The following is a 19373-nucleotide window of genomic DNA, read 5'->3' as shown; positions in this document are numbered from 1 at the left end:
AGAATTGAAACTGAACAGCTAAAGCCATGAAACGGCTGGACATAATCAGTCCTATACTATTTTAGTGCTCTGGTATAAAGTTGACAAAACTGGTCTTAATTTCATGAGAGAGAGAAAATATTTAACATTTAAAGTAGGGTAATAAGCAAATCATAAAGACTCTTTTTCAAAACTTTCCCTTTTATTTTTAAATTTCAAAAAGAAAAGCCATGCAAAAGTATACAAAGGGTGGTGGATTTTATATGTTAGGAAACAATTAAAGGAGTTTTAGATTGATCATAATATGTTTTAAAATATTTTTTTTTTTAAATTGGGAAATAGTTAAGACCAAATCTTCATTTTAATTTTTATTCCAGTCACTTGATCTAGAAAAGACTGACGGTGTGGAATTTGTTGTAATTTTATAGAGGCTTTTATTTTGTCGGATGTTTTTAAAGGATAGCGAACAGGAAGTAAATACGTCAACGTTATGATAACATTTTCAAATAATTTTTAATCAACCTGGGTAACTATATAGTGAAGAAATTTCTTGACCTACTCTTACACCGTAAGTATCTGAACAAAAAATATAAAACTATCCCTGACCTAGGAAAACATTCCTTGTTATGATGCGCCACGTGGGACACCAGTTGACCTGATTTTACAGGCAGAAATGCAGCATATTCAACGTGCTCTGCGTCTTGTCGTTCATTCTCACAAGTTTTACTGTCGAATGGTACGTTATCCAACTGTCTGTGTGATTCACAGCACTAACTAGACAATTCAGAGCAAACTGATCTAGAATAATGACTGGGGGTGTGCCAGTAATGCATGGAGGTTGAATTGACGTGATTAATTAAATGCCTATTATATTAAAATACAAAGACTGTTTGTTTCAAACTAATTTTCATTATTAATTTTATAAAGTTTGCTAGCCCAAAAGTTATGCTATCCCAAAAATTCCGGGCAGGGTGTTACAATATTTACATCCTGCTAGAGCTTCTGTGGAAGTCAGCTGATAAGTCAGCAGGTTACACTTCCTTTCATTCTGCTCCTGAATTTGAACACTGAACAGTTTGCATTTACTGCGCCTTCTGAAACCTTTCTGTGAGTGTTTAGGGTTTAGACTGATTTACTAGTACAGGGATTAAATCATAGATATAATATCCTGAAGTCTATTCCATGCTGTGTTTTTCGTGTCTCTCTCTCTCTATCTGAAGGCACACAGGATGAGTATGAATGACTTTGCTGTGCTCAGCACTGGACGAAAGATCCCCCTTGTGGGACTTGGGACATGGAAGAGTGAACTAGGACTAGTAAGTTTCCTGTGCATCACATTCCAACTATTACTATGTCAGAATTGGAATCTGAATATGATGTATTGAGTATGAGAGCAGGTTTACTACAATATGCAGTTCTTCAGCATATTATCCATTATGTTCTCCAGTAATCTTTTGTGTTTGTGTGTAGAACTCCAAAAAGCATTTTGTATAAATATGTTGTCAATTGCAGGTAAAACAGGCAGTTATTTGGGCATTGCAGTCTGGCTATCGGCACATTGACTGTGCTCCCATTTATGGGAATGAGACCGAGATCGGTGAAGCATTTCAGGAAATGATGGGACCTGAAAAAGTAGGTCAACCAAGTGTATTACAAATATGAAATACACACCCACACACTTAAATATAAAGGAGAAATGTGTGCTTTACATCTGTTGTCTTCTTTCAGGGCATAAGGCGAGAGGATGTATTTGTGACCTCCAAACTGTGGAACACAAAACACCACCCAGATGATGTAGAACCATCTCTGTTAAAGACCTTAAAAGACCTAAAGCTGGAGTACCTGGACCTCTACCTCATTCATTGGCCACATGCCTTCCAGTGAGCCTCCAGTTCTTCTTATAATGAGAATATATATAGAGAGAGACTTAATGGTTAGAGAGTTGCAGGTTCGAGCCTCAGTACCGCCAGGATATGTAGGTAGGTGAGGGGTGGGGGAGTAAATAACCAGTACTTTCTTCAAAAATGGCTGCCCACTGCTCCGGGTGTGTGTTCACTACTCACTGTTGTGTGCGTGCACTTGGATGGATGAAATGCAGAGCACAAATTCCGAGTATGGGACACCATACTTGGCTACACATCAAATCAATTTTTTTTTCACTTTATATACACAGAGAGAAAGAGAGTACTGTGTATGAATGATTTTGAATTAGTTACTTTTTTCAGAACTTAAGATCTTAAATCAAAATTATGACTGTTTTTAAAAGAGTTTAAAGGGTGCAAGATTCTATAATAGTCTATTGTTATAATAGACTTATCCTGGGTGTCTTGTTTATTGCAAATATAAACGTGACATTTTCTTTATCTCCTTTGGGGAATGAAGTGTGAAGTGCTCATTAGTAGAAATGGTTCACCCAAAAAATGAAAATTCTGTCATCATTTGAAGAATTTTGTGGAATGTTGGTATCAAACAGTTTTAGCTCCCATTGACTTACATTGTACAGTCAAAAACATAATGGAAGTAAATGGCAACCGAAACGGTTTGGTACCAACATTTTTTAAAACATCTTCCACCAAAGAAAAAAAAGTAATACAGGTTGGAATAACATGATGGTGAGTAAATATGACAGAATTTTAATTTTTGGGTGGACTAGCCCTTTAATGTGTTCTGCCTTTTCTCAGTCAAGTGTTTTATCTTGTTATTTTTATCCAGACGAGGTGATACCCCCTTTCCTAGGAAGGAGGACGGAACCTTGCTGTATGACAACATAGACTACAAGCTGACATGGGCTGCTATGGAAAAACTTGTAGGAAAGGGCCTTGTCAGGGCCATCGGGCTCTCAAACTTCAATAGCAGGCAGATCAATGACATCTTATCAGTTGCAAGCATCAAACCAACTGTTTTGCAGGTCAGAAGAAAATGTGATGTCCTAATTTATATGGTCTATTATATCAGTTTGTTGAGTAACAGTAGTGTTTTGCAGGTGGAGTCTCATCCATACCTTGCACAAGTTGAGCTGTTGGCTCACTGCCGGGATCGAGGTTTGGTGATGACTGCCTACAGTCCGCTAGGATCTCCTGACCGAGCTTGGAAGCATCCAGAAGAGCCTGTGCTGTTGGCAGAACCAGCCATTGCTGCACTAGCCAAGAAATACAACAAGACTCCTGCACAAATTATCATTAGGTAAATTCATGCTTCTGCACAATTTGTGTATGGTATTTTTTCACTGATTATTACTGATTATTTCTTCATTGATATTTTGACAGGTGGCAAACTCAACGAGGAGTAGTGACTATCCCAAAGAGCGTTACACAGTCTCGGATCAAAGAGAATATCCAGGTTTCTGCAGGTTTTTCTTTATTCTTTCATGTTCTAGAGTGTTTATGACCATGTACTGTAACAATGCGATGCATTGCTCTGCTCATTTACAGGTGTTTGATTTCACTCTTGAACCTGAGGAAATGAATCAAGTGACAGCATTACACAGAGGCTGGCGTTACATTGTGCCAACCATTACTGTAAGTTACATTACTGTAAGCCACATCATACAACAAAGGCCTAGCACTAAAGTTTACATGGCCATTAACAAAGAGGTTACTTTAAAATTAAATGTAATGTTGAAGCAGCTGTTTTTAAGTGTGCTGAGTGTTAAGACTTTGCAAATCAAATACAGTCCAAAAGTAGTTCACTATAACGTATGTTGTTGCATCTGTTTTTGTAGGTTGATGGTAAGTCTGTCCCCCGGGATGCAGGACATCCTCACTACCCTTTTAATGACCCCTATTAATACACACTTCTACGTAATTCTGTGCCTTGGAACCAATGTCCATTCACTACTCTGTATACTTCTAAACACAATAAAAAAAATTTTTTGTTACATATTGAAATGTGTGCTCATTTTGTGTCAACTTAATGAACAAGGACTGATTTATAAATATATTCACAATGTTGAATATTATGAAACTTTCACTTTTAAAATAAAAATTTATATTTTGAAAATAAAGCATATTTTAAAGCATATAAAGGCTATTTTGACATTATTTTTATGTAAATTAACCAGATTCCAATTATATTATATTAAATTAAATGTAATTTAATTTTAATATTATATTAGATATTTCAACTATTTCCACTGCCCTCCCTCTTGGTAAAGTAATCTGATAAGAAAAGTTGTTATATTAATATAATGTAATATAATAATAATAATTATTATTAGCTTTATTATATAATATAATTTATTATATTTGATTCACAAAAATACCTGGAACATAAAAAAGTGAATAAAGTCTATTTTAATTTTCTAAATATAATTTCATATAAATAATATAAAAAAGTAACAGTAATTTTTAGTCTCAAATAATTTGATAAAAAATATACTTTCCATTCATCTTGTCCAGTTGGACATATTACAGTCTTACAGTTCATGAGGCTTTAGCAGCAGCGTAATATGGTTACTTGCCCTTTAAATTTATTCTCCCGCGTTTTTGTGACAGGGTCGTAGTTCAGCGGAAGTACGGCTTGTATCCGTATTTAAAGGCGCCAACAAAGACTAATTCGGGAGCTGTTTCACAAACCTGCCATTTTCACGCACATCATCCAACAGAACATTACAGCTTAGTTTATTTAACGCATTAAGATGCCAGAGGAAACAGCAGCTGCTTCAACTGCCGAAAGGTAAAATACCATTTTAAGTTAAGTGCGCTCCCGAGTCTGGGAATTAAGCAGATAAGTTAAAGGAAGTCAGAGTGAGAGGTTTTGGTTGGTTTCGTTTGATAACAAAGCTGCAGCGGCTCCGTCCTCCGTCAGGAAAAATGTTCGCTTTTCTCCCGCGCCCGGACATCGTCGCACGCGACGGGATGGCATCACCATTGATTCCCGCTGACGTGTTGTGTTTGGCTGCTTTCATTTGGCGGGAGATAGTTTAATATGAACGGCTAGTTTCTTTATATAACGTTATCCTAAATGAGGAAAGTCCCGCTCTGTTGACGCACGGTCACTAATGGCGCGTCAGTGCGCTTGGCGCTGCATTGAAATGGCTGCGCGCGCGCCGAAGTCGAGCGTTAAGTTTGAAAGGTGGCGGTAACAACACAAATAACACTTTAAATTGCCCACTTTGGGTATTATATTGACATAAAAATGACATTAGATGTTAGTCATGTCTGCGTGTAAATATTGCTGACACACTCTTGTCAAGAGCTAACAGTCGTAGTAGCATCGCGCTAACTTGGTCCTTGGCACGTGAACTTCTGAAGCTAACTTTTCTGAAAATGTACTACCATTGGACGTATTCTTCAGACGAAACAAGATTAATTAATATTGTATAACTATATTTTCGTATTGTTTATCTTTGCAGTATGGAGGAGAAACCTTGCTCGTCTAGCGCTGCAGACAGGTGAGTTGGTATTCGGACTTAGTTTTACCCAATTCAATAAAATGAGTATTGAATTTCATTTATATTCACTTAAAATTTTCACTCACATGTTCGTTCAATTTTGCAGCTCCGTCGATGTTTCTGAGGAAGCAAAGAAGCTGATTGGCACAGGCAACCGACACTTGGTGATGGGTGATGTTGTGTCTGCAGTGAGTGTGTTTCAGGAGGCTTGTGCCATGCTGTGAGTAGTGAAGGAATATTATAATGCATATGTATTATCTAAAGGATGTGGTGTCTGCCATTGAGTACACTTTAATACTGAATTTTTATTTTATGTTTAACCCATTTCCCCCCTTAAGGCTGAAAAGTATGGAGACACTGCTGATGAATGTGGTGAAGCTTTTTTCTTGTGTGGGAAAGCCCTTCTGGAGCTTGCTAGGTATATTTGATAAATTAGGATTTAATTCATTATTTTTATAGAATGAAAAGATTATCAGTTTTATTTTTTATTTTTCTAGGATGGAGAATACCGTACTCGGTAATGCTTTAGAGGGAGTCCCAGAAGAATCCTCTGAAGAAGGCGAGAAACAGAATGACTCTAAAATTGAAAGTGCAGACAACTTGGATGGTTTGTATTTTAAGTTTTAGTTTGCCAGTTAAATTTTTTATTTTTCCTACATGCTCAAGGCTTGACATCTTCAAAAATTGTTTCCAAAGAACCACCAAATTGACAGTTGTCTGTGTTCTGCACAAAAACCAGCTCATGTTGACAAAGTATAACTCTTAAACTTGATAACAATTAAGAGGGACTCCAGCTGTAACCTAGAAATATCCCTCCATTTGTACTGATGCAGAGAAAACCAGAGATGAGCTTCGAGCACAGGTTTATGATGCCATGTCAGAGGACAAAACTCAGTCAGAGGTAGAAAAAGAGGTGGGGGAAGGTGAGCAGAAGAACCAAGAAGTTAAGAAGGTTGAAGAGCCAAAAGAAGGGGATGCAGCATCACCTAAAACTGAGAAACCATCTGAACCTGCTCAAGATGAGGCGAAACAAGCTGAACATGAGGCGAAAGCTGCTGAAAATGAGGAACCTGCCGAAGAAGTTGAGAAGTCAAAAAGTGTAAATGAAAGCACTTCTGAAAAGGAAGATGTCACTGTGTCAAATGGAGTTACTGAAAATGCTGAAAAAGATGAAAAGGATGATGAGAAAAATGGAAATGAAGAACCCATGGAAAAGGATGGAGGAGGTAGTGAAGCATGGTGGTGTCTGGGGAGCACGAAATTTCAGTATTAAATACTTTAGCTAAATTTCACCCCTTGAATCTTCTAGACACTGTTGGATCCATAGTTTTTGTCTTAAGCTGCAGTGTCACTGAGAGTGTCCAAGGTGATGGGTTTTCACATCAGGTCAGTGAGTTAACATCTCTAATGTTTTAGATGACGACGACGATGAGGATGATGATGATGACGATGATGCAGAAGGTGAAACAAAGGATAAGGTTTGTAATCCATTGTAAAGGTTATTTTTTTTTTTTTTTTCATTGGTTTACTGGTTTATCATTTGTGTCCTTGTGCTTTTAGGACAGTGAGGAGGATGAAGTTGGAAACCTGCAGTTAGCCTGGGAGATGCTTGAGGTTGCAAAGGTGATTTATAAAAGGTATGCCCATATTACATCTATTATTATTATTATTATTATTATTATTATTATTATTATTATTATTTTAACTATGCTCAATACTATAGTCAAGCTTCATTTAGAAAAACACATCGTCTCTTATTTGATTTGTAGAAAAGAGAGCAAAGAAGATCAGCTAATGGCGGCACAGATTTACCTGAAACTTGGAGAAGTTGGAGCTGAATCAGGTGTGTATGTGGTGTGAGTAGAGGAAAATATGACTTCATTAAGAAGGGATGCACAATAAATATTGGCATGATATTAATGCGCATCTCATCAGTAAAGCCAGTTCTGCGTTTGCGCAGCTTGTCAGTGAACCTTGGCTCTGTGTTGTAAATGCTGCTCCATGTGAAAGCACGCACGTGTAGAGATTTACCGCTGATTACAGAACCGGCTTTACTGACGAGATGCACATTAATATTGTGCCAATATTTATCGTGCATCCCTAATTTTAAGGACCTTTTTGGGTTTCACAAGTTGCTGTAAAATTGAAGTTACTCTTCATTAGTCATTCTTCACTCTTCGTTAGTCTCTCCGTTTTGTTTTATGTAGGTAACTACAGCCAGGCTCTGGAGGACTTCAATGAGTGCTTAACCTGGCAGCTGAAACACCTTCCCTCTCATAGTCGTCTTCTGGCTGAGACTCATTACCAGTTGGGCACAACTTACAGCTACACAGCCCAGTACAGCCAAGCCATTGAGCACTTCTCCAACTCTATCAAAGTCATCGAGAGCCGTCTTGGTAAGAAGATTTTTACAGTGGTCTTTTGCCAGTCCTCATGTTTTTAACGGATGGCTTGGTTATAACACTAGTTGCCATAAGCAAGCATGGTACACTCAATTGAGTTCTACATCACTCTTCCTCCAGCTATGCTTCAGGAGGTAATAGACAAGGCGGAAGGTGCAGAGGCAGCAAAGGAGGAGAAGAGTGAGCTTGAGGAGTTGAAACAGTTACTGCCAGAAATTGCTGAGAAGATTGAAGATGCAAAGGAGAGCCAGAGGACGGCTGCTGCAGCGTCGGAGGCCATCCATCAAACTCTTGTGAGTTGCATTTGGGCAATAATGCAAATGCATGAAGCATGTTATCCATTGTTCAGTGCTTTGCAGTGGCTGATTAATTCCTGATGACAAATGTTATCAGCTTGTATTACACATTTTTTTTTTTGTATGTGGTACCGTTATGTCAAGCATCACTAGCATAGCTCTTAGTACACAAAAAAGGGGAAAAGTTGGGCATGTGTCATCCAGGATGCAGCAAAAATGGCTGAAGAGGCACTGATGTGTAGTTTGGAACTTGTTTTTGTTGCAGGCAGGAGCATCCACCTCATCTGCATTCCCAGCTGAAAATGGTGGTCCATCCTCCTCTACTGCTAGTCAGGTGTGTTGATGCTTAATGTTACCTCAATTAGCATTAGGGATGGGTGATACTTCTGTTACAGCTTCTTAAATGGGCCATAACATTTCCTGAAAGGCCAGTTTGTGTGTGTGTGTTTATTTATTTATTTATTTATTTATTTATTTATTTATTTATTTATTTATTTTTCCTCTTCCTACATGACATGGACCAGCTGTATATGTCAAGGGTGTTTGCCACAAAAGTTAAAAGTACTGAAAACACTTGAAAGTTCAGAAACCATGTTGTATTATTATTTTTAGTATCTCTTTGATCACAAATAAGTGACTGTCAGTATTGATACTGCTGTATTATGTGCCCATCCTCATTTTTAATCTCAGACTAAGCTCTAAGGGATATTTCTTCTCTAAGCCTGTAATGGATAGTGCCACCCTAAAATGCCTGTTTTATTTCAGATTCCTGTGAGGCCAGCTGATGGTGCATCTTCCTCAAAATCTGCTTCTGACATTTCTCACCTTGTTCGCAAAAAGGTATCTAACCACTGAAGTGTAATTTAACAATTGCAGTAGACCTTGGGATGGGTGGGGGGGGTTGTGGGTGAACTAACATGCTTCAAAGTTATTAAAACTGGAGTGAATGAGGGTAGTCTGCCTCTAAAGGGGCATTTGAATTGCTATCTTCCCTTAGTTGAGGTCAATTTTGCATGCTGGGTCATGAGCCAAGTTTGCCAGCTAGATTAGTTTTGGTGTTGCTTGGTGCTTCTGTGGTGTTTGTGCTTCATTATTTTGGCTTGGCATGTTGTAGTTGTGGCGTGGTTTTGAAGTGGCCATATGTGCTTTAGTAGCATGTAGAGACTAGGTGTTTAGCGCAAAAAAAATAAGTACGTGTTCTGTCCTGCTTTATTCCTGCACAGAGGAAACCAGACGAGGAGAGTCCAAAAAAGGACAGTGATGCTAAAAAGACTAAACAGGAGACCTCAGTTAATGGCAGTGATGACTCCGCCCACAACGGCAATGGAGTCCAGGAGAAAATGGAGCAGGAGGCGAGTTGATAGGCTTGCTGTTTCCTCTAATGCAGTCAAAGGGCTTGACAATAAGAACTGTTCGATGGGCCAGTGTAAAAGATGCTTGGGACAGTTGACAATTGTCAATGCAGCATCACGTCACTTTCACATTAAGTCTTGCCAATTTTAATATTCAAACGCAAGAAGCTGTGAACTAGCTCTGTACTTGAGCACTGTTTGACACTTGTGTACGCAGACGTGCAAATTGTTCTCGTTTGAATCTTGTGCAAATAAACCCCAAGATATCAGAAAGCCTGTGTTGGCAAGTATTCACATGAACAGTTAGATGCGTTTTAACAATGTAAACAAAATCTGATCCAGTGTATAGATTTAAATATACTGGCACATGACGAGACTGCAGCCTAAATACCTACTCTTATGTTAACTAAACCAAAAGAAAAGGGGGGGGGGGGAATCACTCGCTGCTCTTGACCATATAACTTTTTAGTGTTTTAGAGTATTTAATTCATAGTGAATTGTTGAATAAACTCCATTGTTTTATTTTATTTTTCTGCAGTAGCTTATTTCTAACCTGAATACTACTGTTAGACCTATCTGATACTTGAGCACTGTTCCAATTCATTTGTATATTCTTTTGTTTTTGTTATGCTTAACTTTAAGTGATTGCACTTGATATTAATCTAGTATTAGTTTTTTACATTTATTCATTTGGCAGACGCTTTTATCCACAGCGACTTAGTTGAGGAATACAACATTTTTGTGAGATTGGAATTGTGAATTGTTTCGCTGGATTTTAAAATATTGGAATCTTAACATTATTAGAATACAGGGGTCGAAACAAAAACTTAAGAGGATGACAAATTCAGCTGGATGCACATACTAGCAAAATCCTATTTTAGAGGAAGTTTGTTTCTTTATCTAAATATTGGTAGACTGACTGAGCTAATGGAATTGGTTGGAGTATTGCAGCTGGAGTTTTATCATTTGTCAAGCTACAGTTTATTGCCTAAACTGTTTTTTTTTTTATTTTTGAGCAGTTGAGTTTGTTTTAATTTTCATTTTTCTCTTGCAGTCAGCCAATTCTTCCTCTGTGGAGACGTCAGCATAATGGGCATCTTCTGATTGACCACTTACCTTCCAACCAGCAGAGCATGCCTGCCTCATACTCCATGAACAATTGTCTCGGTTTTGTAAATAACCTGTTTTCTTTGTCTGTCCAATTTTTGTATAATTGTAGTAAACTTTGAATAAAGGATATTTGCATATGTGAATGTGGCTTTTAATATTTTACCCTTTGATTTTTAACAAGTGTTCTGCTTCAAATACAGCTAGATGTCCAATGGAATCATAGAAATTCATTGGCCAGAAACTTATGGAATCCCATGATAGGATGATGATTATAATGGTTGAACTATAATAGTAAAATGTTTGTACTAGTATGTTTGCGATTTGGTGATAAATGATAAAGCCTTAAACCACTGTTCCTAGATCAATGGGAAGTCACACACACATACACCCCATTAAAAAAAAAAAAAACCTTTGACGTACCCAAAGAAAGTAATTAACAACTTTTAATGTTTCATAGATGGGGGGGGGAGAAAACTATGTAGTTTCTTGAAATACAAATGGTTTGAATTTACAGCTAGATTTTTCAGGGTTCCCGCGGGTCCTCAAAATGTCTTAAATTTACTTGAATCAAATTTTTACGGTCATAAAAAGTCTTTAAATTGTACAAGAAAGTCTTAATTATGGTTTCAGGAGGTCTTAAATGTGGGTACATACCAGAATTGCGATACAGCTTAATGTGACGATTAAACTTCAAAAGGCTATGATTTTATTAAATAAATATGAGCGCTGCACGTTCCAAAGTCCGGTGCTGCGTTGCTTTGTTTTCTGCCATTACCAGGAAAACCGATCCGAAAGCGCCTCCTGCTGGCAGAATGAATGTGCATTTTCAATAAGGCTGTTGTTGTGAGTAGGGTATTCCTGCAACACCGGAGGCTGCGGTTTCAGAAGCGCATTTATAGGACCCTATAGATTTTTTTTTTCTCCATTATTTTATTTTATCTGTTTATTTTATTTATGTACAGTGCCTACAGAAAGTCTTCATACCCCTTAATAAGCTGGTGCTTGGTTTCCCTTAGACGTGAATAAGGAATTGAGGTTCATCCGACCAGAGAATCTTTTTTGCATAGTCTGAGAATTACTTGGGTGTATTTTTGTAAATCCCAATCAGAGTTTCATGTATCTTTCCTGAGGAGAAGCTTGAGTTTGGCCACTTTGCCATCAGGCCCAGATTGGTGGAGTGTCGCAGTAATGTTTGTCCTTCTGTAAGCTTCTCCCATCTCTGTATAACATCATGGATCTCAACCAGAGTGACCATCACTGTCTTGGTCACTTCTCCAACCAAGACCCTTCACCCTTCTGCTTCGATTGCTTAACCAGGAGGCTAGATCAAGGAAGTGTCCTGATTGTTTCAAACAAAGGGTATGAAGACTTGTGCAGTGTCATTTTTTCAGTGTTTCCTTTTTAATAAATTTGCAAAGTAGTGATAAATCCGGTTTCTGCTTTGTCATTATGCCAAGTGGGGTGTAAATTTATGTGAAAAAAAGAAATTTAAAGCAGTTTAACATAACACAACATAAAATGTGAAAAAATGAGGGGGTATGAAGGCTTTCTATAGGCACTGTATGCATAAGCGGTTAATTTTATAGCACTTGCTATTCGATTCTGTATATTATTATTATTAAGGAATTATGTATTTGTGACTTCAGTTCATTAGCCCCAGCACAGCACTTCACGTCTGATGTGTGACCATAGACTGTGTGTGACCCACTTAAAGTGCAGTAAACGGTAAAACAATTGCGGTACAAATTAGTGTGATTATTAGTATTTTAATAAATCAAAAAATAATTTGAATACAAATACTAATTTACAACATCTAGAAGCACAATGAACTGTTTTGCACAGCTAAATAGGCTAAATGGAGATTGCTGACACCCCCTCGAACACTAGCGAGTTCATGCTAGCTCTTACATTAAAAATAAGATGGAAAGATAAAAAAAATAATGGTTTCCATAGATCTAGTCTTTGCGTTTGTTTGTTTGATGTTTGAATCAGGTCCTAGAAATGTGATCCTAGATCTGCAGCCTCAGGTATTGCAGGAACATTGGGTTGCTTTTTGTGACTAATGTGAAAATCAACTCAACCTCAAACACACAGAGCTGTAAATGTGAACTGGTGGGTTGATAAGAAGGTCATTTGTTATAAAAATCTAAACAGTAAAATGTTTGTGTTATTTATTTAATATAATAATTTGATAATAATTGTTTAAATTAATATAATATAATAAATTAACCAACTTAAAAGTGGTTTAAAGGCTTAAATGTGAACTGTATCATTTTATAAAACTTTTTTGTTTTTGTGAAAACTTGTATCTGAACTGTAAATCATGCTTTTTACAGTCATTTTACAGTTTAATAGTTTACCATAGACATTGCCCTACCTCGCTCATATGGTATTAATTTTATTTGTGCAGGCCTTAAAAAGGTCTTAAAGTCTTAAATTTGAGTTTAAAAATCCTGCAGCAACCCTGTTTTTGTATGGTAATCAAATTTAGGCTGAATTACTCAATTGGTCTCTTCTACATGATCGTGTGGCAGTGATGAAGGTAATGGATTGGATGAGGGTTGCAAAGTGTTACATGGTTCTTGGTTTACCAGGACTGTGTTTGAGGCCACCTAAACAAGAAAACCTTTGTAAATTTTGCTTTTAAAATGCATCTTTGTATATTTGTAAATATTTTGCCTACCATGGAAATTTACTTGTATTGGTTTGTGTTGTTGGGGTCAATCTCTTCAAGGGTCTGTTCATCTCCATCACAAGCATTTGCTACCCGAAGACAAAGTTCCATGTTACCCAGCTTAGAAAGAAAGAAACAGTATTTAGTCAGATTTAATCAAGTTAAAACTCCCGTGGGATATTTAATCTAGTTGAGATTTATGATGATATGGGCTTACGAAACATCAGACTTTTAGCTCTTAGTATTTGGTGAACGTACTTGTGGCACAGAATTCAGTTGACCTGGACTTAAGGATGCTTGAACTGGGAGAGAGCGGAAAGGAAGCCTCCAGTGGCCGCTGTGAACCTGGTTGTGCTGGTCAAAGAGATCAAGCTTAGCCCAGCCACAAGTCACCAAGCCCTCAGTTTCATGGTTGAACAAATCCAGACCTTCAAATGTCTGGATCTCTATGACCAAAGAGAGATCTGGAGATGGCTGTACTCTGAAATGAAACACATATTCAGTGATGTAAACATATACCAGCTTTATCTGTCCATATTTATGTCTGAACCAAACTACCTTGGCACAGGTTGCTTAACAGCCAGAATAGCATAGTTTCCAGGACTCTTGGTGGACAGTAATGGTCCTGCAGGTTGGCACTGCACAGGTGGCATTGGGGTGGTCTGTCCCAACTTCTGTCCATTAAAATATAACCCTGCCAATAAACGCACTGATCTCAAAGTAGCTTCAACACCCGTCACCAGGTCATAGAAGATCACAAAGCCAGCCCTGTACACACACATTCAGATGATAGCTGGATTTGAATCATATCATAATATATTTAGTGTGACATGTACAAGCATCTATAGGGACTAAATGAGAAAAAGAAAAACAAATCAGTAGAGGACGAGGTGAAAATGTGTCTTACACAGGATCATAAGGAGCAGGACCAAGAGCTTGCAGTGGATCAGTTACATGGGATCCCACCAGCGAATGCTGTTTTGAACTCTGATCCTGCAATAATAATAATATTGGTGAATACAAAATATAAGCACCATATAATTCTTCATTCTCTATCACTCTTTTGTGATAGTGAGAATGCCAGGGAATGAAGAAGGGTGTTAAATTGATTGAAAAGTGACAGCAAAGACATTAATAATATTAAAAAAGATTTATATATTCAAATAAATGCTATTCTTTTGAACTTTCTATTCATAAAAGAAAAAATGATCAATGTCCATAAAAATACTAAGCCGCTCAACTGTTTTAACATTGTTAATAATTAGCAATGTTGATTTTAATGCTTTCCGAATGATCATGTGACACTGAAGAAATCCAGCTTTGGCATTACAGGAATAAATTACATTTTAAAATACATTAAAATAATCTTATAAATTATAATAATATTTCACAATATTACTATTTTAGTGCATTTTTTATCAAATAAATGCAGCCTTGCATGGTGAGCATAAGAGACTTCTTTCAAAAATAATAAAAGACTTAATGACCCTAAACCTTATAGACATAACATGAAAATAGGGAGTATCAAAGATAATTTTGTGCACTCTTAAATATCACATTAACCCAAAAGATATTGCATCAGTATTAATTAAGATGCCTGACACTTTAGCTCACCAGTGGCAGATCAGGGTGTGTTACAGCCATAGAAGATCCAGGAAAAACAGATAGAGGAGCTTGAGGATGGTGTGGTCTTCTCTCTCGGTCCTTCTCTTTTTCTCTTCTTAAAAAGGCAATCTCAGCTTGGAGGCTAGCCATTTGATGGATATGGTCTTTCTGGATATCAATGAGCCCTGATCCAGAAAATATTAATTCAAATATTCATATAATATAGTGAAATATTCAAATATTATTAAAACATTCAAATAATATCAAATTATTTGACCATATAAGTTTAGTGCAGAGTTTAAGCATGCAAATTAGACTACACACAATTCACACATTTTCTATCAAATGTTAAACATCACTTTATTATTCATCATGTCATGCTCATGATTTCAGATCTCAGAGGAACAGATACCATGCTCTCCTTTGTGCTTCTCCCTGGCCAGCTGGATCCTGAAGATTTCCTCCTCAAGCCTTTGGTTCTCCTGCTCCACAGCAAGAACATCAGGGTCCAACACTCTGTGAGGAAACTTCATCCCTGGCAGGACAAAAACAAGATATGACCCTGGATCCTAAAGAATAGTGTACAATGGCCCCCCCAGAATATTCAGACTTGTTGGTAGACATGGACTTTGAAAAAAAATTAAAATGTTCATGCATACATTCATAGGCTGCATTTATTTGATCAAGTTCTGTAAAATCAGTAATATACAATTTAATATATCTGTTTTCTATTTTATTATATTTCAAAATGTAATTTTTTTCCTGTGATGGCAAAGCTGAATTTTCAGTAGCCATTGCTCCAGTCTTCAGTGTCACATGATCCTTCAGAAATGATTAGAATATGCTGATTTGTTGCTCAGGAAATATTTCTTATTATTATCAATGTTGTGCTGCTTTTTTCTTTTTTTGGTAACAGTGTAAATCTTTACTGTCACTTTTGTTAATAACTAAATAAATAATAAATAATAATAACTAAATAAATAAGTAAATAAACCCATCAATCAATCTTACTGACCCCAAACTTTTGAATGGTACTTTATTTTTTCCAAATACTATTTGCAGCCACAGTTCAATGACAGTGATGATGGTACTACTCACTTCTTGTTTTTATCTTGCTTTCAGCTCTATGTTTTGCCTGCTCCAGTGTAAGAGCCTCTGCTTCAAGGTCATGCATATGGGCCAGAACCTCTGGATCAGAACCACCGGACTGCATGTATGCCAGATGCAAAGCTCTGTTTCAAAAACAAATGCACCACAATGCTAGAGTGGTCTGGATGATTGCTAAAATGGCACTAAATGCTTGCTAGGGTGTACTGGCTGTGTGCCAGTTGCTAGTGGTTACTAGGTTGTGTTTAGGAGGTTTCTTGGCAGTTCTTAAAAGAGCCCACTCCTAAGATTTAAATATTGTTTCTAGATTTGATATGCATACTTCCTTAAATCATGTAAGTGCATGTTTTTTGTCAACTCTTTTATCATCCTGGCAACATAAGTTAAAAAGACCAACCTTATCTGAGCAGAGAGAGGTCCAGCCACAAAAGATATCAAGTCAAAAGTAATATGTTGTGTCTTCTTTTCCTCTGGTGGGTTAGAGGGGACTTCAGTTGGATTAGGCCTACAACACCAGCACAGTATAAACATGCATAAATTGATTTATAGCTTCTCTGCACATTTCCTTTTTCCTCCACTCTCTCTTACCCTTTCACTGAGTTGATGTGAGAGCTGAGCTGCTGCAGCACCTCCTCATTCCTCTGTTCCTGATTCCTCAGTTCTTGCAGCACCTCCTCGAGATGAGCCGTCCTCTCCCGTCCTGCCAGCTCGGCAAGCCGCTCTTCTATTTCTGGGATAAACACATCATTTAAAAAAAGTAGTGCAGAAGAAATTCACATCAACATGTTCATTTCAACATGTTCTGAGGTGTTTCAGCCAATCACAACATGAGTTTGCAGTTGCTTAGTGAAACAGTGTGACAACATTTTGGGGTCCCATTTAAGACTTTAGAAAACAAACTCTTTTCAAACGTCTAGACATTTAAAAGCATTTTGTTATAAACTCTACGCTAATTTCATTTCTAGCATTTTATGTATGCTAAATGCACACATTTAAATAAAAGTTTCACACATTTTACAGCTTGATTGAAAATATGAATAAGTGATTTACCACATGTGATCTTCAAATAACAAAAGGAATAAAGTTCTTAAAGGGATACTCCACCCCAAAATGAAAATTTTGTCATTAATCACTTACCCCCATGTTGTTCCAAACCCATAAAAGCTCTGTTCATATTTGGAACACAATTTAAGATATTTTGGATGAAAACCGGGAGGTCTGTGACTGTCCCATAGACTGCCAAGTAAATAGCAGTGTCAAGGTCCATAAAAGGTATGAAAGGCATCATCAAAATACTCCATCTGCCATCAGATGTGCAGTCTGGGTTATATGAAGTGACGGGAACACTTTTTGTAAGCGAAGAAAACAAAAATAATGACTGTATTCAATAATTACTTTGTCAACAGTCTCCTCTGTGTCTCTCCATATCACTGTATGCTGTGTATGCTCTTCTGTATCTTCTGCGCCACAAGGATGCTTTTATGGACCTTGACACTGTTATTTACATGGCAGTCTATGGGACAGTCACAGACCTCCCGGTTTTCATCCAAAATATCTTAAATAGTGTTCCGAAGACAAATGGAGCTTTTACGGGTTTTGGAACGACATGGGGGTAAGTGATTAATAACAAAATTTTCATTTTGGGGTGAAGTATCCCTTTAAGTGTTTTCAATAACTTTACCAAAACCACAAAAATTCACTTCTGGCACATACATAGACATGTTTTATTTATTTTTTTCATTTTGGTAGTAAATTTACAAAGAATCAGCAAGTAACGTATTTAATTAAGAAGAAAAACTTATTTTAAAAATTATAATTGTTTTATTTACTACTTTGAAAAATCTTTTTTTCATTTTTTTTTTTAACGGTGTAGATGAAAACTCAGTTTTTGTCCAAACAAAACTAAATAAACTCTACAATTATTGTTGCTTATTGTAAATATATGTAAAAACAATAGCTTTCTTTTCTCATTTTTATGACATATGACAATTGATCTAGGAGAAGTTACCCTCTCTCTGCTTCTCCAGCTTATGGTTGCGAGCCCTGATCTCAGCCAGTCTCTGCTCATGAAGAGCCCTGTGCTCATCAGCTCTCTGCTGGAGTGAGGCCTGCTCCTCAGACACCTGAAGAACACTCACCCAGTGTCCAAAACACATTATACCACATAATTCAAGCACGATATTTACATTATAGAACTAAACATATCAAACTGACCTCTGTCTGTCTTCCGGGCAGGTTTTGTTCAAATGAAATCCTGAGTTTTTGAAACTAAAACAGAAGATCATCAGATGGAGCATAAAGACCACTCTGAACCAGATTTATTAACTTCGTATGTGGTCCTGTACCTCTTCAGTGAGTTTGTTTAGAGCAGTATTCTCTGACACATTGTCCTGTGCACTTTCACTCTCATGATTCCTCTGTTCTCAGCTGCCAATGGAACAAGAAACATACTAACAGTATTACTTTAATTACCATTCAAAAGTTTTGGGTAGGTATGATTTTTTTTTTCATTTTGAAACAGTACATCAATATTCGAGCAACAAACTATTTATTAACTGCTCTGTTTATTCAAATTGTATAGTTTTTTTTTAATACAGTATATTTTAATATACAAATCAACTGCAGGTTTTGGAATAATTTAATATTATTCAACTACTTACAATAATTAAATCAGGTGTCCTTGTCCTTGTAGGATGCACCGTCTTCACAGCTGCTTGTCCTTTTTGAGTGAATCCCCTTTGACCTCTCCATAGAGCTACTGGATCTTTTAGGTCTGTGCCAATGCAGAATTTGGCCTTGTGTTTATCCAAGAGTCCAGTAGAATGGAATGCCATCTTACAGTTCAGACAAATCAAGTCCCCCAAACCTTCCATCTCTCCAGCAAATTATTAAAGTTAGCAACTTTTTCCCTGTTGAATTCTAAACTGGACCCAGATAGACTGATTCTTATAATATAGGAATATACTCTTTGTTAGAATGTCTGCCTTAACTTGTATGTACTGGATGTGTTGACTGACGTTTTGTTTGTTGGTTACAATCACCTTGGAAAAAGGGAGTGGTAAAGAATGGATGGGGTTAGAGCAAGAGGAATCCAATCTTTCGGTGTTATGCTTATTATTTTTATCCTTTGCATGCATATTTTGAAAACTACCAATTACCCTCCTAAAACATAAAGAATGATTCCCCAAGTGTTTCAGCAGAAAACGAAAGGCTGGACATGTTTGGCAAACTGATGCAAAATATTTATTACAATTTTTTTCTCCGATCTTTTCATTATGATGCAGTAGTTTAGGTCTGCTTTGTATCATACAGATAAACCCATACATGACACCTAAAATCTTCTAAAATCTATAAATTAAAATATCAAAATAATCTTAATCTTCCAAAACTCACAATTTTTTATTCTTATATTTTTTACAATCCACCCTGAATATCAAGGCTGCAGAAACAACATAA

At 36.9% G+C, this 19373-nt stretch overlaps 3 protein-coding genes across 9 annotated transcripts; 2 read left to right on the top strand and 1 right to left on the bottom strand.

Annotated features, from left to right (window-relative positions):
* The first annotated feature begins 393 nt into the window (after window positions 1–393).
* On the top strand, window positions 394–3839 carry LOC122145328 (aldo-keto reductase family 1 member A1-B-like). 4 transcript variants are annotated; one of them, XM_042758426.1, is made up of 10 exons: window positions 428–547; window positions 647–715; window positions 1200–1295; window positions 1492–1611; window positions 1708–1859; window positions 2692–2887; window positions 2963–3162; window positions 3246–3318; window positions 3411–3497; window positions 3701–3839. In XM_042758426.1, the coding sequence occupies exons 2-10, from the start codon at window positions 653–655 to the stop codon at window positions 3764–3766; spliced, it is 1053 nt and encodes a 350-aa protein (XP_042614360.1). In that variant the 5' UTR covers window positions 428–547; window positions 647–652; the 3' UTR covers window positions 3767–3839. The 4 variants fall into 4 exon arrangements, with proteins under 4 accessions (XP_042614361.1, XP_042614360.1, XP_042614359.1 ...); XM_042758425.1 differs by having other exon boundaries at window positions 447–505; window positions 590–715; XM_042758427.1 differs by lacking the exon at window positions 647–715 and having other exon boundaries at window positions 394–547.
* Window positions 3840–4476: 637 nt separating this feature from the next.
* Window positions 4477–10674, top strand: LOC109072169 (nuclear autoantigenic sperm protein-like). 3 transcript variants are annotated; one of them, XM_042758422.1, is made up of 15 exons: window positions 4477–4653; window positions 5333–5371; window positions 5478–5591; window positions 5710–5789; window positions 5869–5978; window positions 6205–6597; window positions 6788–6849; window positions 6932–7008; window positions 7141–7214; window positions 7579–7767; window positions 7894–8066; window positions 8335–8403; window positions 8835–8909; window positions 9293–9421; window positions 10476–10674. In XM_042758422.1, the coding sequence occupies exons 5-15, from the start codon at window positions 5870–5872 to the stop codon at window positions 10509–10511; spliced, it is 1386 nt and encodes a 461-aa protein (XP_042614356.1). In that variant the 5' UTR covers window positions 4477–4653; window positions 5333–5371; window positions 5478–5591; window positions 5710–5789; window position 5869; the 3' UTR covers window positions 10512–10674. The 3 variants fall into 3 exon arrangements, with proteins under 3 accessions (XP_042614356.1, XP_042614358.1, XP_042614357.1); XM_042758424.1 differs by lacking the exon at window positions 6205–6597; XM_042758423.1 differs by lacking the exon at window positions 9293–9421.
* A 322-nt stretch (window positions 10675–10996) lies between these two features.
* On the bottom strand, window positions 10997–19144 carry ccdc17 (coiled-coil domain containing 17). Of its 2 annotated transcripts, XM_042758421.1 has the most exons (14): window positions 18574–19144; window positions 18263–18339; window positions 18132–18185; window positions 17926–18040; window positions 16506–16647; window positions 16315–16422; window positions 15909–16042; window positions 15223–15345; window positions 14820–14995; window positions 14113–14198; window positions 13764–13973; window positions 13464–13686; window positions 13215–13325; window positions 11437–13143 (listed from the first exon to the last, which is right to left on the bottom strand). In XM_042758421.1, exons 1-13 carry the CDS (start codon window positions 18788–18790, stop codon window positions 13224–13226), a joined length of 1767 nt encoding a protein of 588 aa, XP_042614355.1. In that variant the 5' UTR covers window positions 18791–19144; the 3' UTR covers window positions 11437–13143; window positions 13215–13223. The 2 variants fall into 2 exon arrangements, with proteins under 2 accessions (XP_042614354.1, XP_042614355.1); XM_042758420.1 differs by lacking the exon at window positions 11437–13143 and adding an exon at window positions 10997–11335 and having other exon boundaries at window positions 17926–18185; window positions 18263–19010.
* Between the last annotated feature and the right edge of the window lie 229 nt (window positions 19145–19373).

The sequence above is a fragment of the Cyprinus carpio genome, chromosome A6, assembly GCF_018340385.1.
Source record: "Cyprinus carpio isolate SPL01 chromosome A6, ASM1834038v1, whole genome shotgun sequence".
NCBI classification, from domain to species: domain Eukaryota; kingdom Metazoa; phylum Chordata; class Actinopteri; order Cypriniformes; family Cyprinidae; genus Cyprinus; species Cyprinus carpio.
Note: the sequence above shows the minus strand (reverse complement) of the source record. Positions and strands in the feature narration are given on the sequence as shown.